The sequence below is a fragment of the Lynx canadensis genome, chromosome B1, assembly GCF_007474595.2.
Source record: "Lynx canadensis isolate LIC74 chromosome B1, mLynCan4.pri.v2, whole genome shotgun sequence".
NCBI classification, from domain to species: Eukaryota; Metazoa; Chordata; class Mammalia; order Carnivora; family Felidae; genus Lynx; species Lynx canadensis.
In genome coordinates this window covers 50,288,422-50,314,810 of record NC_044306.2, presented here as the reverse complement: position 1 = coordinate 50,314,810, position 26,389 = coordinate 50,288,422, and the positions used below count along the sequence as shown (strand labels likewise).

At 35.8% G+C, this 26,389-nt stretch overlaps 1 protein-coding gene across 2 annotated transcripts in view; it reads left to right on the top strand.

Moving 5' to 3' along the window:
- The window catches only part of INTS9 (integrator complex subunit 9), a 102,936-nt gene that overhangs the window by 6,364 nt on the left and 70,183 nt on the right, over window positions 1-26,389 (top strand). For both annotated transcript variants that reach the window (XM_030312687.1, XM_030312686.1), the window contains exon 2: window positions 24,956-25,083. In XM_030312687.1, coding sequence (XP_030168547.1) covers window positions 24,956-25,083 — 128 coding nt within the window. The remainder of the gene's footprint in view (window positions 1-24,955; window positions 25,084-26,389) is intronic.

The following is a 26,389-nucleotide window of genomic DNA, read 5'->3' as shown; positions in this document are numbered from 1 at the left end:
AGTGTAGCATGGCCTGAAAATCAGTAAAATACAGTATTCCAAATGGAAAATTTGCTCCTGGCGTGCTAAATACCAACTGAGGTCCAGGCACAAACTACCCCTCAGATCTCCATTATGATTCATTTATTCATTCACAAATATTCCTGAACACCTTCCTCCTCTGTGCTAGGCATTGCTCAAGGTACTGGGTATATTGCAGTGAACAAAACAGATTTACTCCCTGCCTTTATGAAAAGTAATGTCTAGTGGGCTTACTGGTGCAATTCAAACAATATTACGGTGAACTTCCTGATGTGGAGATGTCATTGGGCACTGGCTCAAGCATTTTTTTAATGTAATGACCAAACGATGCATTTAATTGTACCCAAGAACATTCCTTCTTAAAATTTTAACAATTATGGCCAACTTGCCTGCTAGTTTACCATTGTACCAGTAGTGTATGAGAATGCATTTCCTCCCCCTTGCCAACAATGCCATCTGTTTCTTTACTCTTACTATGTGTCTTCCTAATGCAACTTCCTTTCATCAATCCACACACCCTCTTGTCTCTTAGACTTCAGCCATATTTAGTAAAACGTCCTTACAGTAGTGATGTATGGATGTGGGAAAATGTACCGGAAAGGGGAACACGTTTCTTCAGATAAAACAGTGGTGTCATAAGAGTCTTTAAAAGGAATTTTTTAAAGAATTTTTGGTGTTGCTTTGAAAATGCTGATGTGCATGGGTGTAGTAATTAAGATGGCAGTATTTTGGGATCAAATGGGCTGGAAAGGCAACCAGACCAGGTGTGTGTAAATGACAGATGAGATCCCCCATCATCCCCAGAAAAGGAATAACCTGTGAGATGAAGCTAGAACTTGATGTATCAGGAAGGGCTAAGAAAAAGGGCCAGAATTTTCAGAGATTAAGAAAAAAGGCAACGCTGCAAACCAAAAGGATGAAGGGGAATAAGAAACACTGTAAGAAGAAAAGAGTCGGTTTGAAAACCCCAAGACACTCAGTGATCAAGTCTAAGAACTATGTGGTGGGAACTTTACTGTGAGAAAAACAGGAAGTTTCAATTGTCCCTGATTGACCATATATCTGAAGGAAATGCCTGTAAGGTCTAAAACATTTAAATTTATTGAATGCGCAACTGAATGAACTTTAGCTCTCTCAAGGATATATAATCAGATAGATGATATTCAAGAAAGTGTTTTTTTAATAGAAGTTGCAAAACGAACACCCTTTTTGCCCTTAAGGTACAGTTTATTTTTCATCATTCATGTTTATGAAAGAGTGGGAGGAGGTGAATAATAAAAGGTCTTGCATAATCCATTCCTCAGATTTATGGCCCAAGCAGAGATTCTCTTTTCCAAAATACAATATTTTTGCATTTTTTTAAATTTCAGTGAAATAGAGGAAGGCATAATTAGATGTTCTGATTTAATAAGTCTTCCTTCCCATATGTTTTTCCAGCATGTGGAAATAGGAGTAAACAAGCAGTAGTGTTAATAATGTAGAGGAGGGGCACCTGGGTGGCTCAGTCAGTTAAGCGGCTGACTTCAGCTCTGGTCATGATCTCTCACTTTGTGGGTTTGAGCCCCGCATCAGGCTCTGTGCTGACAGCTCAGAGCCTGGAGCCTGCTTCAGATTCTGTGTCTCCCTCCTTCTCTGCCACTCCCCCACTTGTGCTCTGTCTCTCTTTCTTTCTCTCAAAAAATGAATAAACATTTACAAATTTTTTTAGTAATGTAGATATTATAACCCCCACCTTTATTGAGGTATAATTTACATACCACAGAATTCATGCATTTAAAGGGTACTATGTAGTAACTTTTAGTAAATTTACAGAAATATGCAATAATCGCCACAATCCACTTTTAGAATATTTCTGTCACTCCAAAAAGATCCCTTGTGCCCATTAGCAGTCAATCCCCATTACTATCTCCAGGCTCAGACAATCACTTATCTACTTTCTGTCTTGTAGATTTGCCCTTTCTTGTCATTTCATATAAATTGACTCCTACAGTATGCAGTCTTTTGTGTCTGACTTCTTTCACTTAGCATAATGTTTTTGAGGTTCACCCATGTTGTAGCATATGTTGCTCAATAATATTCCACTATATGAGTATGCCACATTTTGTTTATCCATGAACCATTTGATAGACATTTGGATTGTTTTCACTTTGGGGCTATTATGTGTGGAGAGTTTTCATTTCTAATATCTCCATATTTTCATTTCTTTTTCTTGCATGATTGCACTGGCTAGAACCTCCAGTAAATATTGAATAGAAGCAGTGTGAGCAGACATCCCTGCGAATCTTTTCCCAGTTCCCCGTCTGAAGGGGAAGAGATTTAGTCTTTACTGGATTAGATATGAGCTTTGGTTTTTTTGTAGATCAGGTTGAGGGTGTTCCCTTCTATCCTTAGTTTGTGGAGCATTTTTATCATGAATGGGTCTTGGATTTTACCAAATGCTTTTTCTTTACATGTCAAGAGGATTGTATGGTTTTTGTCCTTTATTTTTATGGTGTGTTACCTTGATTGAATGTTGAATATTAAGTCAGTCTTTCATTCTAGGTATAATTCCCATTTGGTCGTGATGTATAATCCTTTAAACATATTAATGGAATTGGTTTGCTAGTATTTTCTTGAGGATTTTTGCATGTATATTCACAAAAGATATTGTTCTGTAGTTTCTTTTCTTTTCTTTTCTTTTCTTTTCTTTTCTTTTCTTTTCTTTTCTTTTCTTTTCTGCTTTTAACAAATGTTTATTTTTGAGAGTGAGCAGGGAAGGGACAGAGGATCCAAAGCTGACAGCAGTGAGCCCAGTGTGGGACTCAAACTCACAGTGAGATCATGACCTGAGCTGAAGTTAGGTGCTCAACTGACTGAGCCACCCAGGTGCCCCTGTTCGGTAGTTTTCTTATGAGATCTTTGGTTTTGGTATCAGAGTAATGTTGTTCTCATAGAGTGAGTTAGGAAATGTTCCCTTCTCTGTATTCTAGAAGAATGCTCAAAGAATTGATATCATTTATTTAAATGTTTTATAGAATTCATCAATGAAGTCATTTGGGCTTTTCTTTATGGACAGATTTTTAATTGACTGATTCACTTTCTTTACTTGCTATATAGGTCTCCAGATTTTCTCTTTGTGTGTTATGGTTTTTAGAAATTGTAGTCAAATATACACTACATAAGATTAACTGTTTTAACCATTTTTAAGCGTACAATTCAGCTGCATTAAGTACATTCACATTGTTGTGTGACCATCACCGTTGATCTCCAGACATCCCTTAGCATAATATCTTCAAGGTTTGTCCATGTTGTGGCATGTGTCAGAATTTTCTTCCTTTTCAAGGCTGAATAATACTCCATCAACCGTGTATAACACATTTTGTTTATCCATTCATCTGTCTGTGTACGCTTAGGTCATTTGTACCTTTTGGCTATTGCAAATAAAACTGTTTTGAACATGGATGTACAAATACCTCTTCGGATCTCTGTTTGAATTCTTTGGGATATATTCCCAGAAATAAAATTGCTAGATCACGCGGTAATTCTCAGTTTAACTTTTTGAGGAATGAACACACTTGTTTTTCACAGCATATGCACCTGCACCATTTTACATTCTGAGCAGCAAGACACAGGTGTTCTAATTTCTCCACATCTTCACCACTTGCCAACACTTGTCATTTTCAGTTGTTTTGATAATACCCATCCTATTGGGTGTGAACTAGTTTCTCGCTGTGACTTTGATTTACATTTCTGTAATGTTTGGTGATATTGAGCATCTTTTTGTATTTTTTTAGATAGGTAATACATGTACATTGTTTAACTTTTAAAAAGGGTAAACTGTACAACAAGTTTAAGGGACAAAAAAAAAATGAAGAGATCTCCTATCTGTGTCTTCCTCCCCACGAGCAGTCTCAGTGATCAGTTTCTTGTGTACCCTTCAGAGATATTCTGTGGACTTACATATATAAAATTTCCATCCTTTTTAAAAATTTTTTTTACATACACGGTGAGATCCCACCCACACTGGTTTTGTGAATTCCTTTTTCTTTTTTAAGTTAGAAATGCATCTTACCTATCATTTCATATCAATATCTACCACGGCTTCATTTTATAAAACACTATATAATCATACCTAATGAGTCAGAGTCTGCATTCGATAAGATCTTGGGTCATCTGTTTTCACAATACTTTCATGCTAGGCAATAAAATATTTTCAGTGCTCCTTTCAGATACTTTAAAAATATTTCTAACAGACATTTTGTATTTTCATTGTCTAAAGGCTGAGTTTAGAATTATGGATGTTGGGCTGGAAGATACAGTTCTACTCCCTGCACCTACATCCCTCACAATGATTTTGAAATCATTCATTGTTTAGGGCATGGTTTTGTTGCTAATATAAGACATAACATGAAATTAGTGTCAACATATCTCAAAAATATATCATACTATTGCTAGAAAAAAAATCAGTTGGTAGTCTTTTATTGTTTAGATATACCATAATTTATCTGGCCAAACCTTCAGTGATGAGCATTTCATTGTTTCCAATCTTTTGCAATTAGAAATCATGTTGCAGGATGATCTCCTTTGTGAGCATCTCTAGATGTATGTAGGATACATTTCTGGGTGAAGTGGGTGTTTCAAAAGGTATGTGCATTTTTTATTTCATTTTATTGCCAAAATGCCCCCATAGAGACCTATCAGATTACACTCTCCAGCACCATAGCCCGGTGTACCACTGCAATGTAACCATCACACTGTCTTATATTTTTCTCACTGAAAAGTGAAAAAATAGTGTGTCATTAGACTTTAAAAAATTTTTTCCTCCTAGGTGTAAGATGTAGAACATACTTCTATGTGTTTACAAAAGCATCTATGTTTCTATTTCCTTCTCAACTCTTTTATCCCACTTGATCTATTAATTTTACAGTACTTAAACTATTTCATCTTTTGTAGTTTTAGAGTGTATTTTAATATCTTATAGTACTTGTTCCCACTCATTGCTCTTCACTTTAGAATTTTCCAGACTGCTGTCAAACATTTATTTTTTGTATAAAATTTAGAATTTTAGATGTCATATAAAATTTAAAATTATTAGTTCCCACTAAAATATTTCTATTTTTATTGGAATCGGGTTAAATTTATAAAATGTAAGGAGAGAAGTGACTTATTTCTTTCAACATATAATTGAGTCTAAGAACAAATGTGCTTTCCTTTAAATCTTAAACATCTTTTTTTGTTGTTACTGTAATTGGAATCTTTTCCTACATAGTTTACATATAAGATGGGTATTTCTTTCTTGTATTCTCTCTACAGCCCCTTGTTGAATTGTTTTAATTTTTAGTAGTTTTTCCAACTAATTCTTATGGGTCTTCCAGGTGTATAACTTTGCAGAGAATCTTTTTTTTTTTTTAATGTTTATTTATTTTTGAGACAGAGACAGAGCATGAATGGGGAGGGTCAGAGAGAGAGGGAGACACAGAATCCAAAGCAGGCTCCAGGCTCTGAGCCGTCAGCACAGAGCCCAACACGGGACTCATGAAATCATGACCTGAGCCGAAGTCGGATGCTTAACCGACTGAGCTGCCCAGGCGCCCCATAGCAGAGAATCTTTTTAAACTCATTGTTTTCCTGTGGTGTAATGACATTGGCTTATACTTGCAGGATAGTTTGGAACAGGAGTGGTAGTGGTAGGCCTCTCTGTTCTATTTCTGACACGAATGGATATGCTGCTTTAATTCGACATGTAACTATTAGATCAACTTTTGGCTTGAAATTTTTGTATATTTTAATTTACATGCTGTAACTAGCTACTTTCTTGCTCTAGAATTTTCTAGCCACTAAGAAAGTGAGATTCTTTCACATAGACCAACAATAAGTTATTTTTTAAGGGGAAGATCTATTTGTGTTGTAGGGTATTGTTTGTTCTAGTCAGCTAATTATATCTTGCAAGCCATTTCCAGACTTTTGAGAAAACAATGGTTTTTAGAACTTAAAGTCTTGGGTGGTGTATAGCAGATTCACAGAAGTAAAAGACTTCTGTGACCTTAAGAGAAAATTGCAGGGTTTCCTTAGAAAACAGAACAGCCAGAAATAGTTTCTGTCTCTGTACTTAAGAGACAGGCCTGATAAAGGCAAGAAATGTAAACAAATCGGTCTGTTAAAATAAACATAATTACCCCACCACCACCAACAAAAAAAATCTCTGTAGAAACAAAAGGGTTCAGAGCCCTAGGCAGGGGCTTATTTATTTTAAGCTGTGTTTGATTCAAACTCTGTAGATCCAGTAGGAAGAAACTGTTGATGAATGGCTATGTGATAGTTAAAATTAACAGAAAAGAGAAGAAGTAACAAAAATCCTTTGTTTGGCTGTACAATCCAACAAATGCTACTAAATGCCCATCACATACAAAACCTCCTTGATGTCATGGAACATACTAAAGATGAGTAAGAGATAGATCCTACTATCAATAACTCACTATTTAACAAACCATGGATACAGTATATTATGTATATGTATACTGTGTACGTATGTGAGAGTGTATGTAGTTTTAGTAACAGACTTTGATAAAAGGCAGTAGTAGGGTTTGTAAGTTTAGGATTATGAAGGATGTATTGCAACCAGAAAATCAAAGTTGTCTAGAAGAGTAAAATCTGAGTTGGCCTTGAAATGTATGCTGGCTGGCAAATATGTCAGAAGAGTTTTGTGTCACTGCCATTGGAGTCAGGGGTGAACTTTCTGAGAAACAAAAGTTAGAAAGGTAGATTGAAGCCACAGTGGTGGCTTTGAATACGAAACTTAGTGGTTTGGACAGTCACAGAGTAAGGATATTTACATATATATATATATATATATATATATATATATATTTCAATGAAGTTTTGGAGCTTTAAAGTAAGAATGTTTAAACACCTAGAGTTTTTAATTTATCCCTTTGGAAATCTAGGTCAAAGGAATTAGAAGAACTATATTTTACACACTTAAGAAAAACTTCAGAATGTGAAATCAGAAAAGTATGGTTCATTGCAGTTACAGAAAATATTTTGAAAAGTGAAATATAATCAAGAAGCATTAGGAAAGATAGCAAATGCATCAAAGTAAGCACAAAGTCAGAATTACCCTACTTAGGACAAGATTTTTCTAAGTACTTTACGAGGACCTCATAAGCAATAACAGAATTGATAAATACATCAGAAGGTGAAAGGGATGTGGAGAATCAGTGGGACAAATTGATGGGCACCATAGAAGAACAATACCCAGATAGGAAAAAAAGGAGAGAACAGAAACAGTGAATTCCTTGACATTCACCTCTATTGAGAAAAAGCTGGGCAAGGGTCCCATTCCTACAGAATTGATAAGTGCATAGAATATTCTTGGTTACATCGACAGCTTGAATATAGATAAATCACTAGAAAGTGTGATGCTGTCCTTGGATTTTTTTAAATATAATTTTCGTACATTTAAACTAGCATAAATTTCAAGTGTGCTTATAGTTTGATGAATTTTTATCTAGTTATGCATTCATGTGTGTTCTCATTTATGTCTGGCTTCTTTAACTCAACACATTGTTGACCTGAAAGTTTTGGAGGATGAAATTGTTGACTTGTTGGCTAACCTTGGCCCCCCCCCCCCCCCCCATGATAAAGAGCAATTTGTAGAAGACTGGCAAGCTGCCTGTGAGATTACCATCTCTTTGTAGGGTTCTTGAAGGAACCCTGAGAAATTCAGCCTGGTAAAACCTATTTCTGGGCTTGGCAAGCCACTGCAATTCAGTGGGAGACTGTCGGGCAAACACAACATGGTTTCTTTTAAAAAGAAATCAATCTGAATTTGATCAGAGTTCTGCAGAGGGACTAAATAAAACTTGGTTTTTAATTCACTTGAATTTTTAGAATGCTTTTCTGAAAATAAAAATAACTATTGTAGAATCAGTACATAATTTTTTTTTCATAATATGATTGAAAGATATAAAGGAGGAAACAAAAATTACCTGTAATCTCACTGCTTAGAGTAATCACCGTTTAACATTTTGCCAGGTAATCTGTGGTGGATGTGTGCACTGATATCCTATATCAGTAACTCTAAAGTTATAAATCTCTTAGGATTAGATTCCACTCTGAATGATAGGAAGCCTGAAATAATCATGGCTTAAATAGGGTTGATGTTTGTTTCTCTCTTACATAGTGAAGTCTGAGGGTAAATAGTCCAGAGCTGATATTACAGGTCCATCATCCTTAGACACCTTATTGCCACCATCTTCAATATGTGGCTTACTCTTTGTGATCCAATGTGACTTTTTCATCTAAGGCCATCAAGTCCTTATTTCGAGGAAGGAGGAAGAGGCAAAGAAAGACAGGCGCCTTCCCCTTGTTAGTTTCTCAGAGTTGCATATACCACTTTGATCTATCTTTTTGACCAGAATTTACATTGCTAATCTAGTTGCAAGAGAGACTAGCTAGGAAATAGCCTTTATGCCAGGTGGCCATAATTCCAGCTGAGATTTGGGTTTCTCCTTTAAAAGGACAGAAGGAGATACAGATAATGGGACAATAGTGTCACAAGCATTTCCATTTTAAATATGTATGTCGCTCATTTGGAGCATTTTATAGTATTGCATTATGTGGATTTATTCTGCTGTTGAATATTTTGGTTTCCATCCCCTATTATCCTGCACAATGCTGAAGAGAACATATTTTTATTTACCCTTTTTTTTTTTTTTTTTTTTTTCACCCACCTGATTTTTGTCTTACAGTAAGTAAATTCCTTAAGTAAAATTGCAAGGTCAAGGATTACACATGCACATTTTAAATTTTGATTCAATTCTGCTTTTCAGAAGTCTTTTCATTTTCACCTACCAGGAATAATTGAGTTTCCATTTCCCCACGTCCTCATGATTAGTTTCTTTATGTGAGTGTTTGGACAAACCATTTCCTCTCTGTAGTTTTAATCTACACTTCATTACTTGTAGGTTGATCAGCTTTGCATTTGTTTTTGGTGTTTTGTGATTTCAGTATTTTGTTGGCCTTCGTTTGCAAATTGCCTGTTTCTGATTTTGGCTCATTTTTCTCTTGGAATCTTTGTCTTTTTCTCAGTTATTAGAGTTCTTTATATATTAAGGATGTCAATTCCTGGTTTTATAGTTTTTGCCAGTATATCTTTCTTTTTTTTTTTTTTTTTTTTTTTTCTTGTTTTGTTTCTCACATAAATAAACACATCTATTGTTATTTTCTTCAGGATCATGGCTTTAGGATGACACTTAAAAGTCCTTTTCCACCCCAAGATTATATCAAATATTTCCCTAAAGTTTTAGAATTTCTCTCTAGTATTCCATACAAAGATTTTTAAAGAAATACTTTATCAACTACAACAAACTGAAAATCAAAATCAAACTGCTTTCCCCAGTAAGTGTGGGTCTCCCTGTTGCCATTTTTGCAGGCTCAGTATTAATTAGTAAAAGAAGCTGCCTCTTCTATTCTCTCCCAAGGACCCAGATGGTACAGGCAAATGAAAACTTTTTTTTTTTAAGGTTTATTTCTTTTGAGAGAGAGAGAGAAGGAGCAGGGGAGGGGCAGACAGAAGGGGAGACAGAGAATCTCAAGCAGGCTCTGCACTGCCAGCACGGAGCCTGACACAGCGCTCAAATTCATGAACTAGGAGATCAGGACCTAAGCCGAAATCAAGTCAGAGGCTTAACTGACTGAGCTACCCAGGTGTCCCAAAAACCCTTTCCTTTACTCTGATCCCTGACATGTTAACTGGTGTGATTAGTAGGAAATTTTTTGGTTGAAAAGCCTTTTCTAGACCCCAAAACATTGCTGATTGCCTGATTTTTGTCCAGACATAAATGCATGTGAGGGACCCAGCATAAAGTGTTCAATAAATGGTAGCTGTTTTTATAAACTTCTTCACTTAATCAAAAGCAGTTTTTAAATCCATTTCTTTGAAAATCTAAAGGACTAACAGGGGCTTGTCCCCTAATTATATCTGACACCTTCCCACTAAACAGCACAGTTTTGTCAGCATTGAAAGTCTGTTCAGTTAGGTAACACCTCTTGCCAGTTACCTACCCACGTGCCACAGGGAACTCCCTAGTGACCATGGTATCTGTGCTCTCTCCTTCACAGTTGACTTTGATGTCCACATTTGTCTGGACACTGAAGTTTGAACCAATGCATTATCTGTGGTTTGGGTTGGGGGGAGTGCACAACGTTTTTATTTTTATTTTTTTTTTAAATGTAATTTATTGTCAAATTGGCTAACATACAGTGTATATAGTGTGCTTTTGGTTTTGGGGATAGATTCCCATGGTTCATCGCTTACATACAACACTCAGTTCTCATCCCAACATAACATGACTAGAATAAACTAGCTTACTCTTGAATTAATGTTAAACGAATAATGATTCTCCTTGTTGATGCTGATCTTCTTAGCCACTTACTGGTGTACCATTTTATTAACCTTTTTCCTTTTTTCTCACCCATTGTCATTGCTGTGGATTTTCAGCAACTCGTATAAATTCTATTGTCCTTAACTTGCCTCTGCTTCTAAATTATTCATCCCATAAATAATACTTGTAGTTTCCATATCTCTCTCTCCCTTTTTAATGGTATCTTTACTTTTATCCATCATATTCATATGTTGCTTTTTACTAGCACTTTTATCACCCTTGCTACTTTTGTTCTTATAGGACATACTGGGTTAAAAATGTTCATTAAACACCTGAGAACCAATCTCAAATAAAACAAACATTATGGAACAGAAGCATCATGTAGGCCTGTCGTGTATGATCTTTAATGCAGTTTCTTTTTGGTGGTGGTGGACCACAGCTTTTGCTTTGAAGTGTAGATATATCCATAGTGTGAAAGATTAGGTTAGAGTAGTACTTATTTTTTTAATTTATTATCATTAACTATTTCTAACCTTATCTTTATATCCCATATTCCTTATTTCCTTTCCTCTAAATGCTGTTACCTGTTTGCTGCCAACCTTTTAAAATGTTGTCTCTAATAGAAACTTCTGTGGTAATTGCTCTGTATTCCCAAAGAGAAAAAAAAATGTCTTGGTTCTTCCCCCCATCCCCCCAAAAATCTGGTTGAAATCTGGTTTTAAAAAGAATTCAAGGGGCACCTGGGTGGCCAACTTCGGCTCTGGTCATGATGTCACAGTTTATGGGTTTGAGCCCTGTGTCAGGCTCTGCTGACAGCGCAGAGCCTGGAGCCTGTCTCCGGTTCTGTGTCTCCCTCTCTCTCTGCCCCTCCCCCACTCGCTCGCGTGCGCGCGCGCGCGCTCTCTCTCTCTCTCTCTCTCAAAAATAAACACCAAAAATAAAAATTTAAAAAGAACTCAAGAGTGTACAAGAAGTAGCTAAAGTAGAAAGTGAAAGTTGCGGTATTGTCAACCACCCTCTCCCCTGCAGTAACCACTTTTACCAGTTTGGTATATGCGCTCAGTCTTTTTTAATTACATCTATATATTTACATAAATGAGGTCATGTGCGTAGCTCTGTGAATTTCTTTACCATCAACTCTAATTACTTTGTAACATTTTAAAGTTCTGGTACCAGACAGCCAATGATGTTTGTTCCCAAGCCAACTCCTGCCTATTTTCCCTCTCTCTTTAATATTGACTGCCAACATTCCCACCCTTCCTGAACTTAAGTTGGGCTGTTTTCTTTCTATGACCACTCTCCGCTGCTTTATGCATTTACTGAAGAGTCAAGTCAGAGAAGAGGATAAGCATGAAGGAGCAGCCATAAGTGTCAATTCCCCAGCTGTGTGTGTTATCTAGCCACTCTCCAACCAGAAAGTGGTTTCACTGTGTTCACCATGCATGCTGCAGATTCTCTGCTCAAATGGAAAATTATCCCTCTATCCAGCTGTGTAGTCAGCTTGACAGTGAGTATGATTGGCACATTTAACAGCTCTCCTGCAAGATAGAATCAAGATGGAAAGCGAAAGAAAGTGCAACATTACCAAATAAAATTGAGATGTATTTATAGAAATCTCTGAGTGTTGGAGAGCCTTGCCGAAAATTCTTAGCAGGGGTAATAGTTCCAAATTAGGCAAATTTGGTTCAGCGGTAACCATTTTTAACTCAGGATGGTGTGGTACAAGGTGGAGATTCTCAATAGAGTGTGCTCTCTTTCCCTGCGGCACTAAGAATCTTATACATCTCTATTGGGGCACAGAGTATCTCCTAGTGAGCTGTAACTATCCATGGCAACAAGTGTATGTACACTCAGGGGTGTTGGTTCAAAGAAAGTTCACAAGCCCTGTTAAGAGCTAGGTTCCTCATTTTTCAAAGAGGTATTTGGACTAGATGATCTTATAAATTGTGTATTATGTTTTCAGAAAGTCAATTGTAAACAACACAGTGGTATAAACACATCTTGATGACAGGTTATATAAAAGAGTGAGGGTTCGGTCCACCCAGGGAAATGATGGAATGATGAAAAGGAACATTTTTGTGTTAAGAGAGAGGTTAGAAATAATCTAATTAAGTCTCATTCATCAGGTAAAGAAATTTGAGGCCCAGAGAATTTAGGGATTTGGACTAATAACAAATTAGAGGCAAAGTTAAAAACTAGTACTTTATGCCTAGAACTAATCACAGCCCAGCAATAAAATCTGACTGATTTTTTTTTTTAAGCTAAAAATAAATTTCTACTTTGGAAAACAGTTTGGTAGTTTCTTATAAAGTTAAACGTTTAACCCAGAAATGTCACTATTAAGTATTTACCCAAGAGAAATGAAATTATATGCCCCTACAAAAACCTATAATGTAAATGTCTTATAACTGCTTTATTAATACTTGGCAAAAACTGGAACAGCAACCCAAATGTCCATCAGCTTGTGAATGCATAAGCCAATTCTGGTACATCCATACATTGGAATACTTTTTAGCAATAAAAGGGAATGACCTGCTGAGAGCAACAAGAAGGATGAATCTCAAAAACATTATGCTTGTAGCATATGAAATTTCAAGTTGCTCAGCCTCCTTGCCAGCTCTGATCAGTCTTTCACTTTGACCCTTGTAGTAAAAGTGTAGTGGTATCCTATTGTGGTTTTAATTTGTATTTCTCTAAGGACTAATATTGAGCATCTTTTCATTTGAAAAGATTTGAAGTTGTAAGGATTTTATTTTATTTATTTTATGTTATGTTACGTTACATTACGTTATTTTATTTTCTGCTTTCACGTTCTTTATGAGATACGTGTTTTGCAAGTATATTCTCCCAGTCTGAGTTATCTTACATTTTCTGAAGAGTGTCTTTTGAAGAACTAAAGTTTCAAGTTTCAATTAAGTTCAATTTATAGATTTTCTGTTATGGTTCTTGTTCTGCGTCTAATCTAAAATTTTTGGCTAACCTAAAGCACAAAGATTTTCCTCTGTTTTACTAGAGTCGCCCTGTCCAGTAGAGTATCCACCAGCGGTATATGGCTATTAAACACAAAGTTGTTATTATGACTAAGGAACTGAAATTTAAAATGTATTTCAATTAAACTTTAAAGGCTGATACTCGGGGCACATAGGTAGCTTAGTCAGTTGAGCTTCGGCTCAGTCGGATGACTTCAGCTCAGGTCATAATATCCCGGTTCGTGGGTTCAATCCCCACATCAGGCTCTGTGCTGACAGCTCAGAGCCTGGAGCCTGCTTCAGATTCTGTGTCTCCCTCTCTCTCTACCCCTCCCCTGCACACACTCTGTCTGTCTGTGTGTCTGTCTCTCTCAAAAACGAATAAATGTTAAAAAAAAATTTTAATAAAAGCTGATAATTCAATTATTGAGAAAATTTTAAGTGTGTTTGGAAGAACTTGAGTATGTGGATCTACTTTTTCAACTGTAAGTTTTATGAAATCTCAATACATACTAAGTATTTCAGATGAAAATTTATCATCTGAATTGAAATATGCTGCAAGTATAATGTTAACACTAGATTTTGGAGACTTGGTACCGTAAAGTAATGTAAAATGTCTCATTAATATTTTATGTCAATTCTATGTTGAAAATTTAGATATATTGGGTTAAATGAAATATAGTACCAAAATTAATTTCACCTGTTCCTTTTACTTTCTTAATTTACCTACTAGAAAATTAAAAATTATGTATGTAGCGTGTATTGTATTTATATTGCATGTACTTCCCAGAAGTTTTATTGTTTTAGCTCTTACATTTAGTTCTATGATCCATTCCAAGTTTAAAGGCCCCTTTAACCTCAATATTTATGATTTTTATGGAAGCTAAGAGTCCAATGAACGTAAGCAAGGCTGGGAAAAAGAATTAATTTTTTTTTTTTAATCTGCAGATTTTATCATTAGGAAATATATTTTTTAATGTTAAAATACACTAGGGTACAATTTCTCAGGGATATAGAAATGACAGTGTCAGTAGTCTTAATTAGTAGTCAGTAAGTCAGTAGTCTTAATCCCAAGCTGTCTGCCTTAGAAGTAAGCTAGCAGGGGTTAGTGGTACAACAGGAAAGCAATATTGAGGGAAAAGATGACTAGAACAAATTATAGTCACTTTTGTTTCTAAGATTCTTAAGTTTTTTTCCTATCCATATTAAATATGTTGCTCTTAATATAGTACACTATCATAGGTTTCCTACTAGTATATTAGTGGAAAGATTTAAGAGAAAGCAGTTAGAACTTGTGCTGGTTTGAGTGCACATTCAGCCTGTTATTAATTGTGTGATCTTGGGCCTTGACAGTCAAGTTAGTATCAATAACATTTATTCAGTTGTTGGGAAAGGACTAATTAAATACTGGATAGAGGGGCGCCTGGGTGGCGCAGTCGGTTAAGCCTCCGACTTCAGCCAGGTCACGATCTCGCGGTCCGTGAGTTCGAGCCCCGCGTCAGGCTCTGGGCTGATGGCTCAGAGCCTGGAGCCTGTTTCCGATTCTGTGTCTCCCTCTCTCTCTGCCCCTCCCCCATTCATGCTCTGTCTCTCTCTGTCCCAAAAATAAATAAACGTTGAAAAAAAAAAAAACTTAAAAAAAAAAATAAAAAAAATAAATACTGGATAGAAAATATTTGTCAGTAATTCTTATTGTTTGTGAAGGTAATTCATACAATGAAGTTTCCAGTTGCTACTCCTTTCTGAGCTGTGGTCTAATTTTATTTTTAGAATTCCTTTTCAAGTGTCAGCATTACTGTGTATTTTTATGAATATGTATATCTTATAAATATAGCCATCATATTAATATAACATTTCTGGTAATTAAATAACGCTCAACATCACTTGAAAAACTTCTTGTAAAATTATAAAGCCTTGCCAAATCTTGTTAGGGAAGTGTTTTACTAAACTTCATAAGACTAGGAAGCATCAAGGAGTTCACTGAAGGTACTAACATAATCTCAAAATTTTAGGCTAAAAATCTGGGAGTTATCTTTATTTCTTTCCTTTCCCCCTGCCCAAGGCCATATCTTGTACCATGAGACTTTTGTCATAAGGAAAACAGCACTACAGATTTTGACAATGGTAGGAAAGGTATAATTAAATAATTCTGATGTCTGCGGAAGTTTCTGGTAACAATACAGAAAAGACACCTTAGCACTTGTTACTAATATTAAATAGTTGTAAATAGTTTGCCTTTTTTAAAAAACCGGATCTCCTTGCTCCCCTTAACCCCTTTTTAAAGACATAGTTATATCTAAGGTTAAAATCACCAACCTTTGCTTTTCCTCCCTTACTACTTTCCTCAAGTTGATGTGCATCATACCTATACATGCCTTTATTAGCTTAGTATATTTAAAGTATGTATTCAATATTATTAGTATTGCCAAATTCTTGAGAGTTACATCAATTTATACTCCATTTTTACTATATTCTCTTCAGTACTTAGCATCATTAGTCCATTTGCTCATTATCATCTTATTTTGCATTTCCCTGATTCTAGTGATTTTGAGCTTTTTATATCTACATTTATTGCCCACTCTTGTTTCCTCATTTCTGTTGGGTTTTTAAATCTTTTTTTGTTGATTTATATGAATTTTTTATACTGAATAGGTTACAAATAAAAAGCACTAGTGAAGTTATTAGCAATAACTTATTAGTTACTAATAACTTTATTAGTGCTTTTTTATTAACACGTGTGGGAAATATCCTCTCCCAATCTCTGGCTTGTGTTTTCACTCTGTTAATGGTGTCTTTTGAAGATTTTCATTTTACTTTATTAATTTTTTAATGTCTATTTTTGAGAGAGAAAGAGAGCAAGCGAGAGCGGGGGAGGGGCAGAGAGAGATGGAGACAGAATCTGAAGCAAGCTCCAGGCTCTGGGCTGTCAGCACAGATTCTGACGCAGGACTCAAACTCACAGACCACGAGATCATGACCTGAGCCAAAGTTGGACACTTAACCTGCTGAGCCACCCAGGCGCCCTGAAGATTTTCATTTTAAAGTACTGTAGTCAGGTTTCTTAATCTTTGTCTTATTTGTACTTTTTTGTCTCTGAAGAAAGTCTCCACTACCCTAGGGTAGTAAAGAACTTACCCTCTTTTTATTTTTCACTAAAAGTTTTAAATTTTTTGCCTTTGTACCTTAAGTATTTAAGTCATCTGGAATTAATTTTTGTGTATGGTATGAAGTAAATTTTTTCAGATGGGTTGCAAACTTCCCCAGCATTATATATTAGAAATGCCACATTTATCATATGGCAAGCCCCTGGATATGTGTGTCTGTTTGCTGGACTGTTTATTTCTATTTCATTTGTCCATTAACTATCACAGTTCAACATCCTACTGTTAATGACATTATAGTTAAGTTGTAATATCAGAAAATTTAAGTCTTCTTCACTAATCATTGGTCTTTAGTTTTTTCCTAGGTAATCTTAGCCCTTGACTCTTTGATATGATTCTTAAACTCTATAAAAAAGTAGTGAGAGGGGCGCCTGGGTGGCTCAGTCGGTTAAGCGTCCGACTTCAGCTCAGGTCATGATCTCGCAGTCCGTGAGTTCGAGCCCCGCGTCGGGCTCTGGCTGACAGCTCGGAGCCTGGAGCCTGCTTCCGATTCTGTGTCTCCCTCTCTCTCTGCCCCTCCCCCGTTCATGCTCTGTCTCTGTCTCAAAAATAAAAAATAAATGTTAAAAAAAAAAAATTAAAAAAAATAAAATAAAATAAAATAAAAAAAAAAAAGTAGTGAGAATTGCTATTTTTGCAAAAGTTTATTTTCCTTCCCAATTAATATTATCTCTGACAAGAGTTTTATAAAATTTTTTGGTAAAGATTTTACACTCTTTTACTTTTATGGTGCATTTAAATTTTTGCCATATAAATGGTATTCTAATTTTTAACTCTTATTACTTTTTACTAATTGTTTATTGCTGGCATGTAATAGCTTAATTAAGGGGCACCTGGGTGGCTCAGTTGGTTGGGCATCTGACATCAGCTCAGGTCATGATCTCATGGTTTGTGAATTCGAGCCCCATGTTGGGCTCTGTGCTGACAGCTCAGAGCCTGGAGCCTGCTTCAGATTCTGTGTGTCTCTGTGTCTGCCTCTGCCCTGCTCCACCTCCTGTCTGTCTCAAAAATAAATAAACATTAAAAAAATTTTTAAATAAAAAATAAATAAAATAACTCAATTAATTTTGGTACTTTGATTTTTGTATCCAGCAACCTTGATGAACTCTCTTATTAGCTGTAAGTTTGTTTTCAGAGTGTCTTTTAATCATATCAACTGGGAACAATGACTTTTTGTTTCTCCATTTCTAATCATCTTTTTTAGTTTTCTTGTCTTATTGCATTATATAGCATTTCCAGGTATAGTGTTGAATTTAAGCAGTCATAGTGAGTATCCTTGTTTTGTTCTTGACTATAAGTTTTGTGTACTTCATCATTATGATAAAGGATTTGGTTATGAACCTTTTATCAAATTAAAGAAATACCCTTCCATTTATAGTTTGCTAGGAGTTTCTGTCTAGAATGAATGTTGTGGTTTTCAAATATATTTTCTGAATCTATTGAGATTTGTTTTTTCCTATACTCGTTATATCTGAATTATATTAATAGGTTTTCTAATGTTGTACCAGGAAGCAAAACCATACACAAAAATTAATTGGCTAAAAGTATTTTTTTTAATATTGTATTTGAATCAGAAGCAACCAAAGTCACTTCTTTATTTCACTGCCAGGGAGAAAAGCAAACTAAACCTGTTTTCTCTTTGCTCATAGATCCCCATAATGAATATATGACTTAGTTAAATAGACAAAGGAGAAAAAGGAAATAAATGGTGATATCATTATAACTTATTTCATTAACACAATTGCCTATAAAAAGCAGTTCATTTATAGTGCTGTGCAATTGTCCCAAACAATATTAAAGAGCTTTGGCATTAACTCAACCTAAAGTTATAGTTTACATTAAAGATAATGAAAAGTAATTTCAGAGCAAAACTACTTTACAGTGAAAGAATCCTAATACTTTTTTTTTTTTTAACAGAAGAGAACACCCAACAAAAGAAATTTCTGTTATGATGGATTATAGACTAATTTAATATTGTGATTTACTTGGGATCTTTGCTTTATCTTACATTAGCCAGCTAACTAATTTTCTTTGTTCTCAACTAGATTATAAATTCAGTCTATGTTCTTATCAATTCACATTGTGTCCTTTTAGAGCACATTATCTCTGCCAAAAAAAAAAAAAAAAAAAAAAACTTGTTTTTTTTAAATCTCTGATGATTCTTTTTTCTCTGTGTTACATGAAATGCCATGGTGGTTAAGTGTACTCTTTCTGGATCTCACTGTCCTGCATTCGAGTCCTGATACAGCTTTTACAACTTTGGGAACATGTGCAAATTTCATAATCTCTGTGTCTCATTTTCTTCATTTGTAAGATAGGAATACACTTCCTACCTCATAACTTTCTTGAGAGGATTAAAGAAGTTAAATATAAAGTTTTTACAGAGTGCCTTACACTGCAAAAAACACCATATCAAAATAACTGTGTATATTGTTATTTTAAACAACACTAGGAAGTAGAAGAACATATCTGATATTTTGGTCAATGATTCTTTCTGCAGAAGACAGCCAATTCTCTAAAATTCAGTTTGCTATGACCAAATTGCCAAGTGTACTAAATGTACTAATTTGTTAAATTTTCTGGTTTTTGTTTTATGAAGTTTACAGTAATTCATACTGCTTTTGAAGATTTCTGTGAGATTAATTTGGCCAGTTGTCATTTTGCCTTCATAGCAGCTTTTGAAAGTATTAGAACTGCTGAAACCTGAGGTCATGATGTGAGTCTTGTTAGTAATAGATGTAATATTCAGAAACATGTATTTCAAACACGTATTCACGGTCAGTAATCTGAAACCTCCAAAGGGCTATGTGCCTAAGTGAAAGGAGAACTAGAAAAAGTATCATCACTTGTTCAAGAAGTCAATAAGGAAGATGGTCTCTGCAAGGAGCTTGAGCCAATTGCTTTGAGAGTGTTGAAAGTCTGATTTATATAATGTTAACCACTTAATGGACTGAGCCACATAGGCGCCCTCGCCTGAGTGCATATTGTAATCAGCTGTACATTTAACAGCAGAAATTTCTAAAATGTAACAGAACAATAAAACTGAGAACATAAGTTAAGTACAAATTGAAAAGCAGGGGAGCCTGGGTGGCTCAGTCAATTGATCATCCGACTTTGGCTCAAGTCATGATCTCATGGTTTCGTAGGTTTGAGCCCTGTGTCGGGCTCTGTGCTGACAGCTTGGAGCCTGGAGCCTGCTTCAGATTCTGTGTTTCTGTGTTTCCCTCTCTCTCTGTCCCTCACCCGCTCATGCTCTCTCTCTGTCTCTCAAAAATAAATAATTTTTTAAAAAGTTAAAAAAAATTGAGAAGCAAAATATACTTAACATTATTGATAATTGAATAGTTGCTTATGTGCTAAAGAAAAATATTAAAAAAAATTTTTTTTACATTTATTTATTTTTGAGAGACAGAGCACAAGTGGGGGAGGGGCAGAGAGAGAATGAAACATAGAATCCGAAGCAGGCTCCAGGCTCTGAGCTGTCAGCACAGAGCCCAACCCGGGGCTCAAACTCAAAACCATGAGATCATGACCTGAGCTGAAGTCGGAGGCCTAACCGACTGAGCCACCCAGTCGCCCCTAAGGGAAAATATTTTAAATTGTAAAGGAAGAAAAAATAAAATTAATAGAAGAAAAAAACACTGCATTGCTCCTGGCTTGAGAAATGTTATTGTATAATAAAAATGGCAGCATTCTGTAAATTCACATATAGATTGAATGAAGTAGCCTCCATTGACATCTTTGGGGAACATGAGTCTTTAGAAGTCTAGTCATTCTAATTTACTTGAAAATATTACAAAATATAAATGTTACAGCATTGGTATTAAAAATGAAAAACAAGACCAGGGAATAGAACAGAGGCTTCAAAAATATAACATATTACAGGGGCGCCTGGGTGGCTCAGTTGGTTAAGCGGTCGACTTTGGCTCAGGTCATGATCTCGCAGTCCGTGAGTTTGAGCCCCGCATCGGGCTCTGTGCTGACAGCTCAGAGCCTGGAGCCTGTTTCAGATTCTGTGTCTCCCTCTCTCTGACCCTCCCCTGTTCATGCTCTGTCTCTCCCTGTCTCAAAATAAATAAAACATTTTAAAAAATTAAAAAAAATATATATATATATATATAACATATTACAGAACTTGGAGGTGTAACTTACAAACCAAGAATAACTTAAAGGTGAAAGGAATCACCTTTAATGAATTTTGCTAGGACCCTGAGGAAAATGGACTTAGGTTTTTGTCCCTGTTGTGGATAAGAGATCAATTTAGGACTATTTACAAAAATCTATTTTCAGAGATCAGTTAGGTTTGTCACCATAATAGCTATTCTTCTGAAATGTGTCAATATCAGAAGGAAAGCAGCAAAGGCAGAATAAGGATAGTTGTTAAACATATCCAAGTTGAGTAATAGGAGTTTATTATACTAGTTTTGCTTACTTGTATATTTGGGATTTTCCATAATAATTTTTTTAATGAAAGTAAAAAAAATGGGAAAGATATATAGTGTGTATAACTGATAAAATTTTTATCCAAAAATATAAACAACGTTTATATATGTTAAACATATATGTTCTATAACCACATTCTATTTATTCAGTGGAAAAAAGGGATCAACAGGCAGACAATGAAGTATTGATAATAAATCATTACACAGAAAAACCTGCAGCTTTGGTATTAGTTAGAAATAAAATTAACATGAAAGCATTGGTGTGTGTTTATTAAGCTAGAAAAAAAATTGTGAAACCTTATGTTGGCTAGAATATTCACTTACATACTTGGTAGTGACTGTAGCTAACTAGAGGGAAAACTAGCAATAGACGGTATTTATAAAATTGTTCACTCACTGTACCTACTCTTCTGGGATAACAAGTATCTAAGACATTAGTGAATGCTACTGTAGAATAGAATTTCTTCTCTAAAATGCTGTCGATTTAGGTGGCCCCCCAAATTAAGTGGCCTTTTCAGTCCCTTAATGGTTCTATAACTAACAGTAAACACACTCTGTGGGTCAGGCACTGTTTCCATTCATTTAGACCTCACAACTTGAGGGTAGTGTCTATCTGCATCTTACAGATGGATTCAGTCTTTGCAAAATGAAGTGATTTTCCCCAAATCACATGTTAATAATGAGCTCAACCAGGATCTGAGCCCAGGCAGTCTTATTTCAGACCCCCTGCTTTAAATCATTTCTCCAAACTCCCTCTCAGAATTAAAACCTTGTATCAAGTAGTTGACTTTCCTTTTGAGGGCCGTGTAATTGCTTTAAGATGGCTACTATTAACATTCAGCTTCATTTTAGTATAGCTTCTAGATGGTTTTGACCATAATGCTGATGGGAATAAGCAGTGAAACAGATCTTCTGATATATAACTGATGTCATTGTAAATAGGTATGGCCTTTTTTGGAAAGCATTTTGGCAGCATATTTCAAGAGCCATAAAATGCTCACATTTTTTGACCTAGTTAATGCCATTTCTGGGAATCCTCTAAAGAAATAGTCTAATATGGAAAAAGCCATAAGCACTACAGTGATCACCACAGCCATGTTTGTAATAGAGCAACTGGAAGCAACCCTGAATGTTCATCAGTAGAGGAATGATTAAACACACCATGGTATATTTACTTAGACAGCCAATAAAAATGAAGTGTGATGCAGCACAAAGAAAACAGGCATCTTGAGTTGTCAAAGTAGCACACAGCAGTATGTTTACAAAAATTACATTCTTTACAAATATGAAAAAAAGATGGAATAGAAAACTGTGTATAATATTTTTTCTTTCTGCTGTTTTTCAAGCTTTTTGTAATATAAATTTATTCCTAACCTTAAGATTTAAATCACATGATTACCTAGTGTTTTTGTGTATTCGTCTCCTAACCCTCACTAGATTATAACAACTGCTTGATTATAAGCTGTGTGGTTGCAGGCTGCATGTTAAAAAACACACAGAGAGCATCACTGGACACAGGCAGACTTCAAGAACCTTGCAGGTGCTTCATTTACTGGTTGCATGAACCTCGGCCAGTCACTCTGTCTCAGCTGACTCATTTGACCCATGAAGTGAGCAGTGCAGTTTGCAAAGCATGACTAGAGTCTTTGGAGTCAGGGGACCTTACTGTGTGTGTCTTTGGCTCTTAGACAAGTAGCTCAAACTTTGTAAAGCTCAATTTCCTCATCCATAAAAATGGAGCTAGTGAGATCAAGGTCTGGCACTCCTTTAGTAGATGCTCTGAAAATGTTCCTTCCATTCAGTTATGGCCCTTACAAAGTGTTCCTCACCTTTCTCTTTGCATGACAAGAGCAAATAGAAAGTCTTTCAGCTAACTTCTTTTGTCTGAAATCTTTTGAGCAGCAGCTTTTACACGTCAGTCTTCTAGAGTAACTTGTTATCTGTAATTTAGAGTTAAGGATGAAGGAAGAAAAGATTTTGTCATTCAGTATGGCCAGCAAACTTTTCAGTTTTGTTGTAATCCTTTTCTTATCTGATTATAAGAAAAAGTAAGTGGCCATTGTTGAACATGTGAAAAACGTGGAATCCTGGAAGAAGAAAGCTATGCGATAATCTTCCCACCAAGAAATAACCATTATACATTTCATTTTATTTCTTCTTAATTTTTTCTAAATATGACTTTTTTTTTTTTTTTTAAGTAGAACTATAGGAAAGCTCTCATTAGATCGTTTGTATGTTTGGGGCAAGTTTATTATGACGTTTTCTGTTTGCTTTGAGGTAGTGTACCTTTTTGTATTTTAATATTCATTTTTGAGAGGGAGACAGCACAAGTAGGGGAGGGGCAGAGAGAGAAGGAGACACAGAATCTGAAGCAGGCTTCATGGTCTGAGCTGTCAGCACAGAGCCCAATGCAGGGCGTGAACCCACAACGACAAGATCATGACCTGAGCCGAAGTCGGACACTTAACTGACTGAGCCACTCAAGCGCCCCAAGATAGTTTACCTTTAACAAGTAATTCTTATACAGAGATAAAGACCAAACTAGCAATAGGGAACCAGATGGAGGATGGGGTAAGGATAGCTCTGTCTTAATTAGTAGGACAATTTTTTCTGTAATTCTGATACCTGTCAAAGAATGTACTTATGTAAAGTATAATTACCCGAATCATACTTCCTGGACTTTTTTAGGACAATTACAATTTTAAATAACTTGTGATATTTTCATTGCAGGTTATCTTGTACCATTTCAGACCATGAGTTGTGAAGTTTGGTCTGGAAAATATAATCACCAGACATAAACTTGGAATAAAAAAAAAAAAAAAAGCTTGCAGAATAACCACAATTTCTTGGCTCTTGTCCTTATCATTTTTAGAACATGCAGTTTTAAAAAATCGTCAGTCCCTGTAACATCCTCTGGAGAAAAGGGGGAAATTTATCCAGTGACAGAACCAACAGAGCAGCAAATACCTAGAAAGGCAGCCTGACCTACTGTGTCTGTGCGGGGCCAGGCACTGATGCCACATTACCCTGACTTGTGTTGAGCTTGTACTGAAATCAGAAAGAGAGAATGTTACTTGTTGAGGGATTAAGAACGTTGATCCTTCCATTTCTGGGCTTTGCTGTTCAAGGCAGGCTTCTCTGGAATGACTTTAAAGGTGGGGGGAAAGGTGTTTTCCTTCTTCCATTTCTTTTCTTCACAGCAGTAGTAGAATTATGAAAGGTGACAGGGTACATCCTATATAAATAATTTTCATTGTGGCATATCTGTCATCCCCACTACATCGAGGAAGACATGAGAAATGTTTGAGGTCAGTGTATTGTCTTGCCTCATCACTCTCCTTGGAATATGCCACTGTGGCTTGTGCCCTTTTCACTTTTGAGGTCTGCTTCCACAGGCAAGAGACTGTTGATTGGTTGGGAGTAGGTGCCCCTCACTCCTGCTTTAGAATCTGCACATCAGGATAGTCACTTGTCCTTTTGAGTCTTGTCTTCTGACAAGGAAGGGCCACAACTCCTTACTGATACTTGCTTGTTAACCCTTCCCAATCATTTCCTCCTCTTGAGGAAAATCACTTATTTACGGGAGAAAAACCTAACCTATAGTACAGTTGAGAATCCAGATTAGAATTTAATGGACCTCCACAGCGTTAGGCAGTAGTTAGGTGCAGTGGGATAGTAGAGATTTGGAAGTGTCGTGTGGGAGTGGGACAGATAACTATAGCCTGTAAACCTTCTACTTGGAATAACTTTGGTCTCTTCAAAACTGTGTTTGCCTGAGATGGAACTTGGTACTCTGTGAAAAATGATGACCTGAGATTTTTGAGCTGCTGAGGGAAGTGGTACCCAGAGCTGTAAAAGGGAGGAAGCTGCATAGAAAGTTAGCTGAATCTACGTGCTATTCTTAGGAGAGAAAATGATCAGTTCTACTTAATTCACTATATCATTCTTAGATTTTTTCTGTAACTGATTATTGATAAAAGTGATTTTATTTCTTTCAGTATTGCCTGTCAGGGCACCCAACCTTACCATGCAATGTGCTCAAATTCAAATCAACTACTATTATGTTGGACTGTGGACTGGACATGACTTCCACTCTCAATTTCCTTCCTTTGCCACTTGTTCAAAGGTATGTGCTGCTGCATCTGAGACAAAATGAGATTTCGTTTTTCAAAAAATGGTACCAATTAGCATAAAGATTACTAGTACCTTGTGTGTTGTCCTTAGTTCACTTTGTTCCCTAAAAATGTTCTTTATCAGAATCATTTCCTTTGGCTGGGTTGATGGAAAGTGTTGTATTGATTTATTGATTGACTTCTTTATTATAACTTCTGAGCTTCTGTAAAATGTTCCTGCAACTGCTCTATGCAAGTGAGGTCATGTATATTTCATCTTTCTTGCTAATTCATATAAGACCTGATAAATGGTCAGCTGATGAGCCCAAGAATTGAATTTTAGAACCATTTAACTGCCTTTGCAGCGACTGACATCATAGAGCCTGACATTTCTTTTTGATAGGTATCTATGGATTATATTCATAATTGTCAGCTGTAGATATCATAGAATCATATATGAAGCCGAAAGTCCTTGTCTTAAAGCAGATATCTCAAGACTATAGTCACCACTGTTACTCTTACTAATACTTTGTCATGGAAATCGGCTTCCCAGTTGCTGTTATTTGGAAGCAGCCAATTTATAAGAGAAGTGGGTAACTTATATAAGCAAATATACTCCCAGTAATAAAAAGTGGTATCACATAGGAGAGACAGAAAAGCTATCTAAAACAGATTTAAGAGCTTAAAAGCATAGCAGCCTAGGTAAACCATCTAATATACCTCATTCCTGAAGATATCACCATATGCAATGATTATTCATAATGATAATCTCCTGAACCATCTAGAAAAAGTATAATTAAAAATCCGTCTTTGGGTTTTGTTTTTGTTTTTTTGAGACAAGGAATACCAATAAGGTAAAGGGGACAGAGATAATTCCAGATTACATTTTGTGTAAAGCTGATAAAATTCAGTTATAATCACACCTAAAACTTAGAAATACATTTATTATCCACAGATACTATCTATATATATATATTTACAACTGTTTCAGAAATTGTAGGTATCACGTATATTTCTGTACAAAAGTGACTGACAAGTTATTTCATACTAAAATAGCCTGATATTATTGTCTGTTTATCCCCCAAACATTACAGTGTCCATTTGTTTGTTGTTTATTAAGAATCTGCACTGGACTGGAGCAGAGGATACAGATCTAAACAAGACCACTTTGTTTTTCTCGTGGAGCTTACATTGTGTTGGAGAGAAAGTATTCCACAGTTGAAAATTTCATTATACTTGTGTTAAGAGAACAACTATACACTTGTGATAATTACTAAAAAAAACAAAATACAAGTACTATGAGAGTTTCCAAGAGGCGGC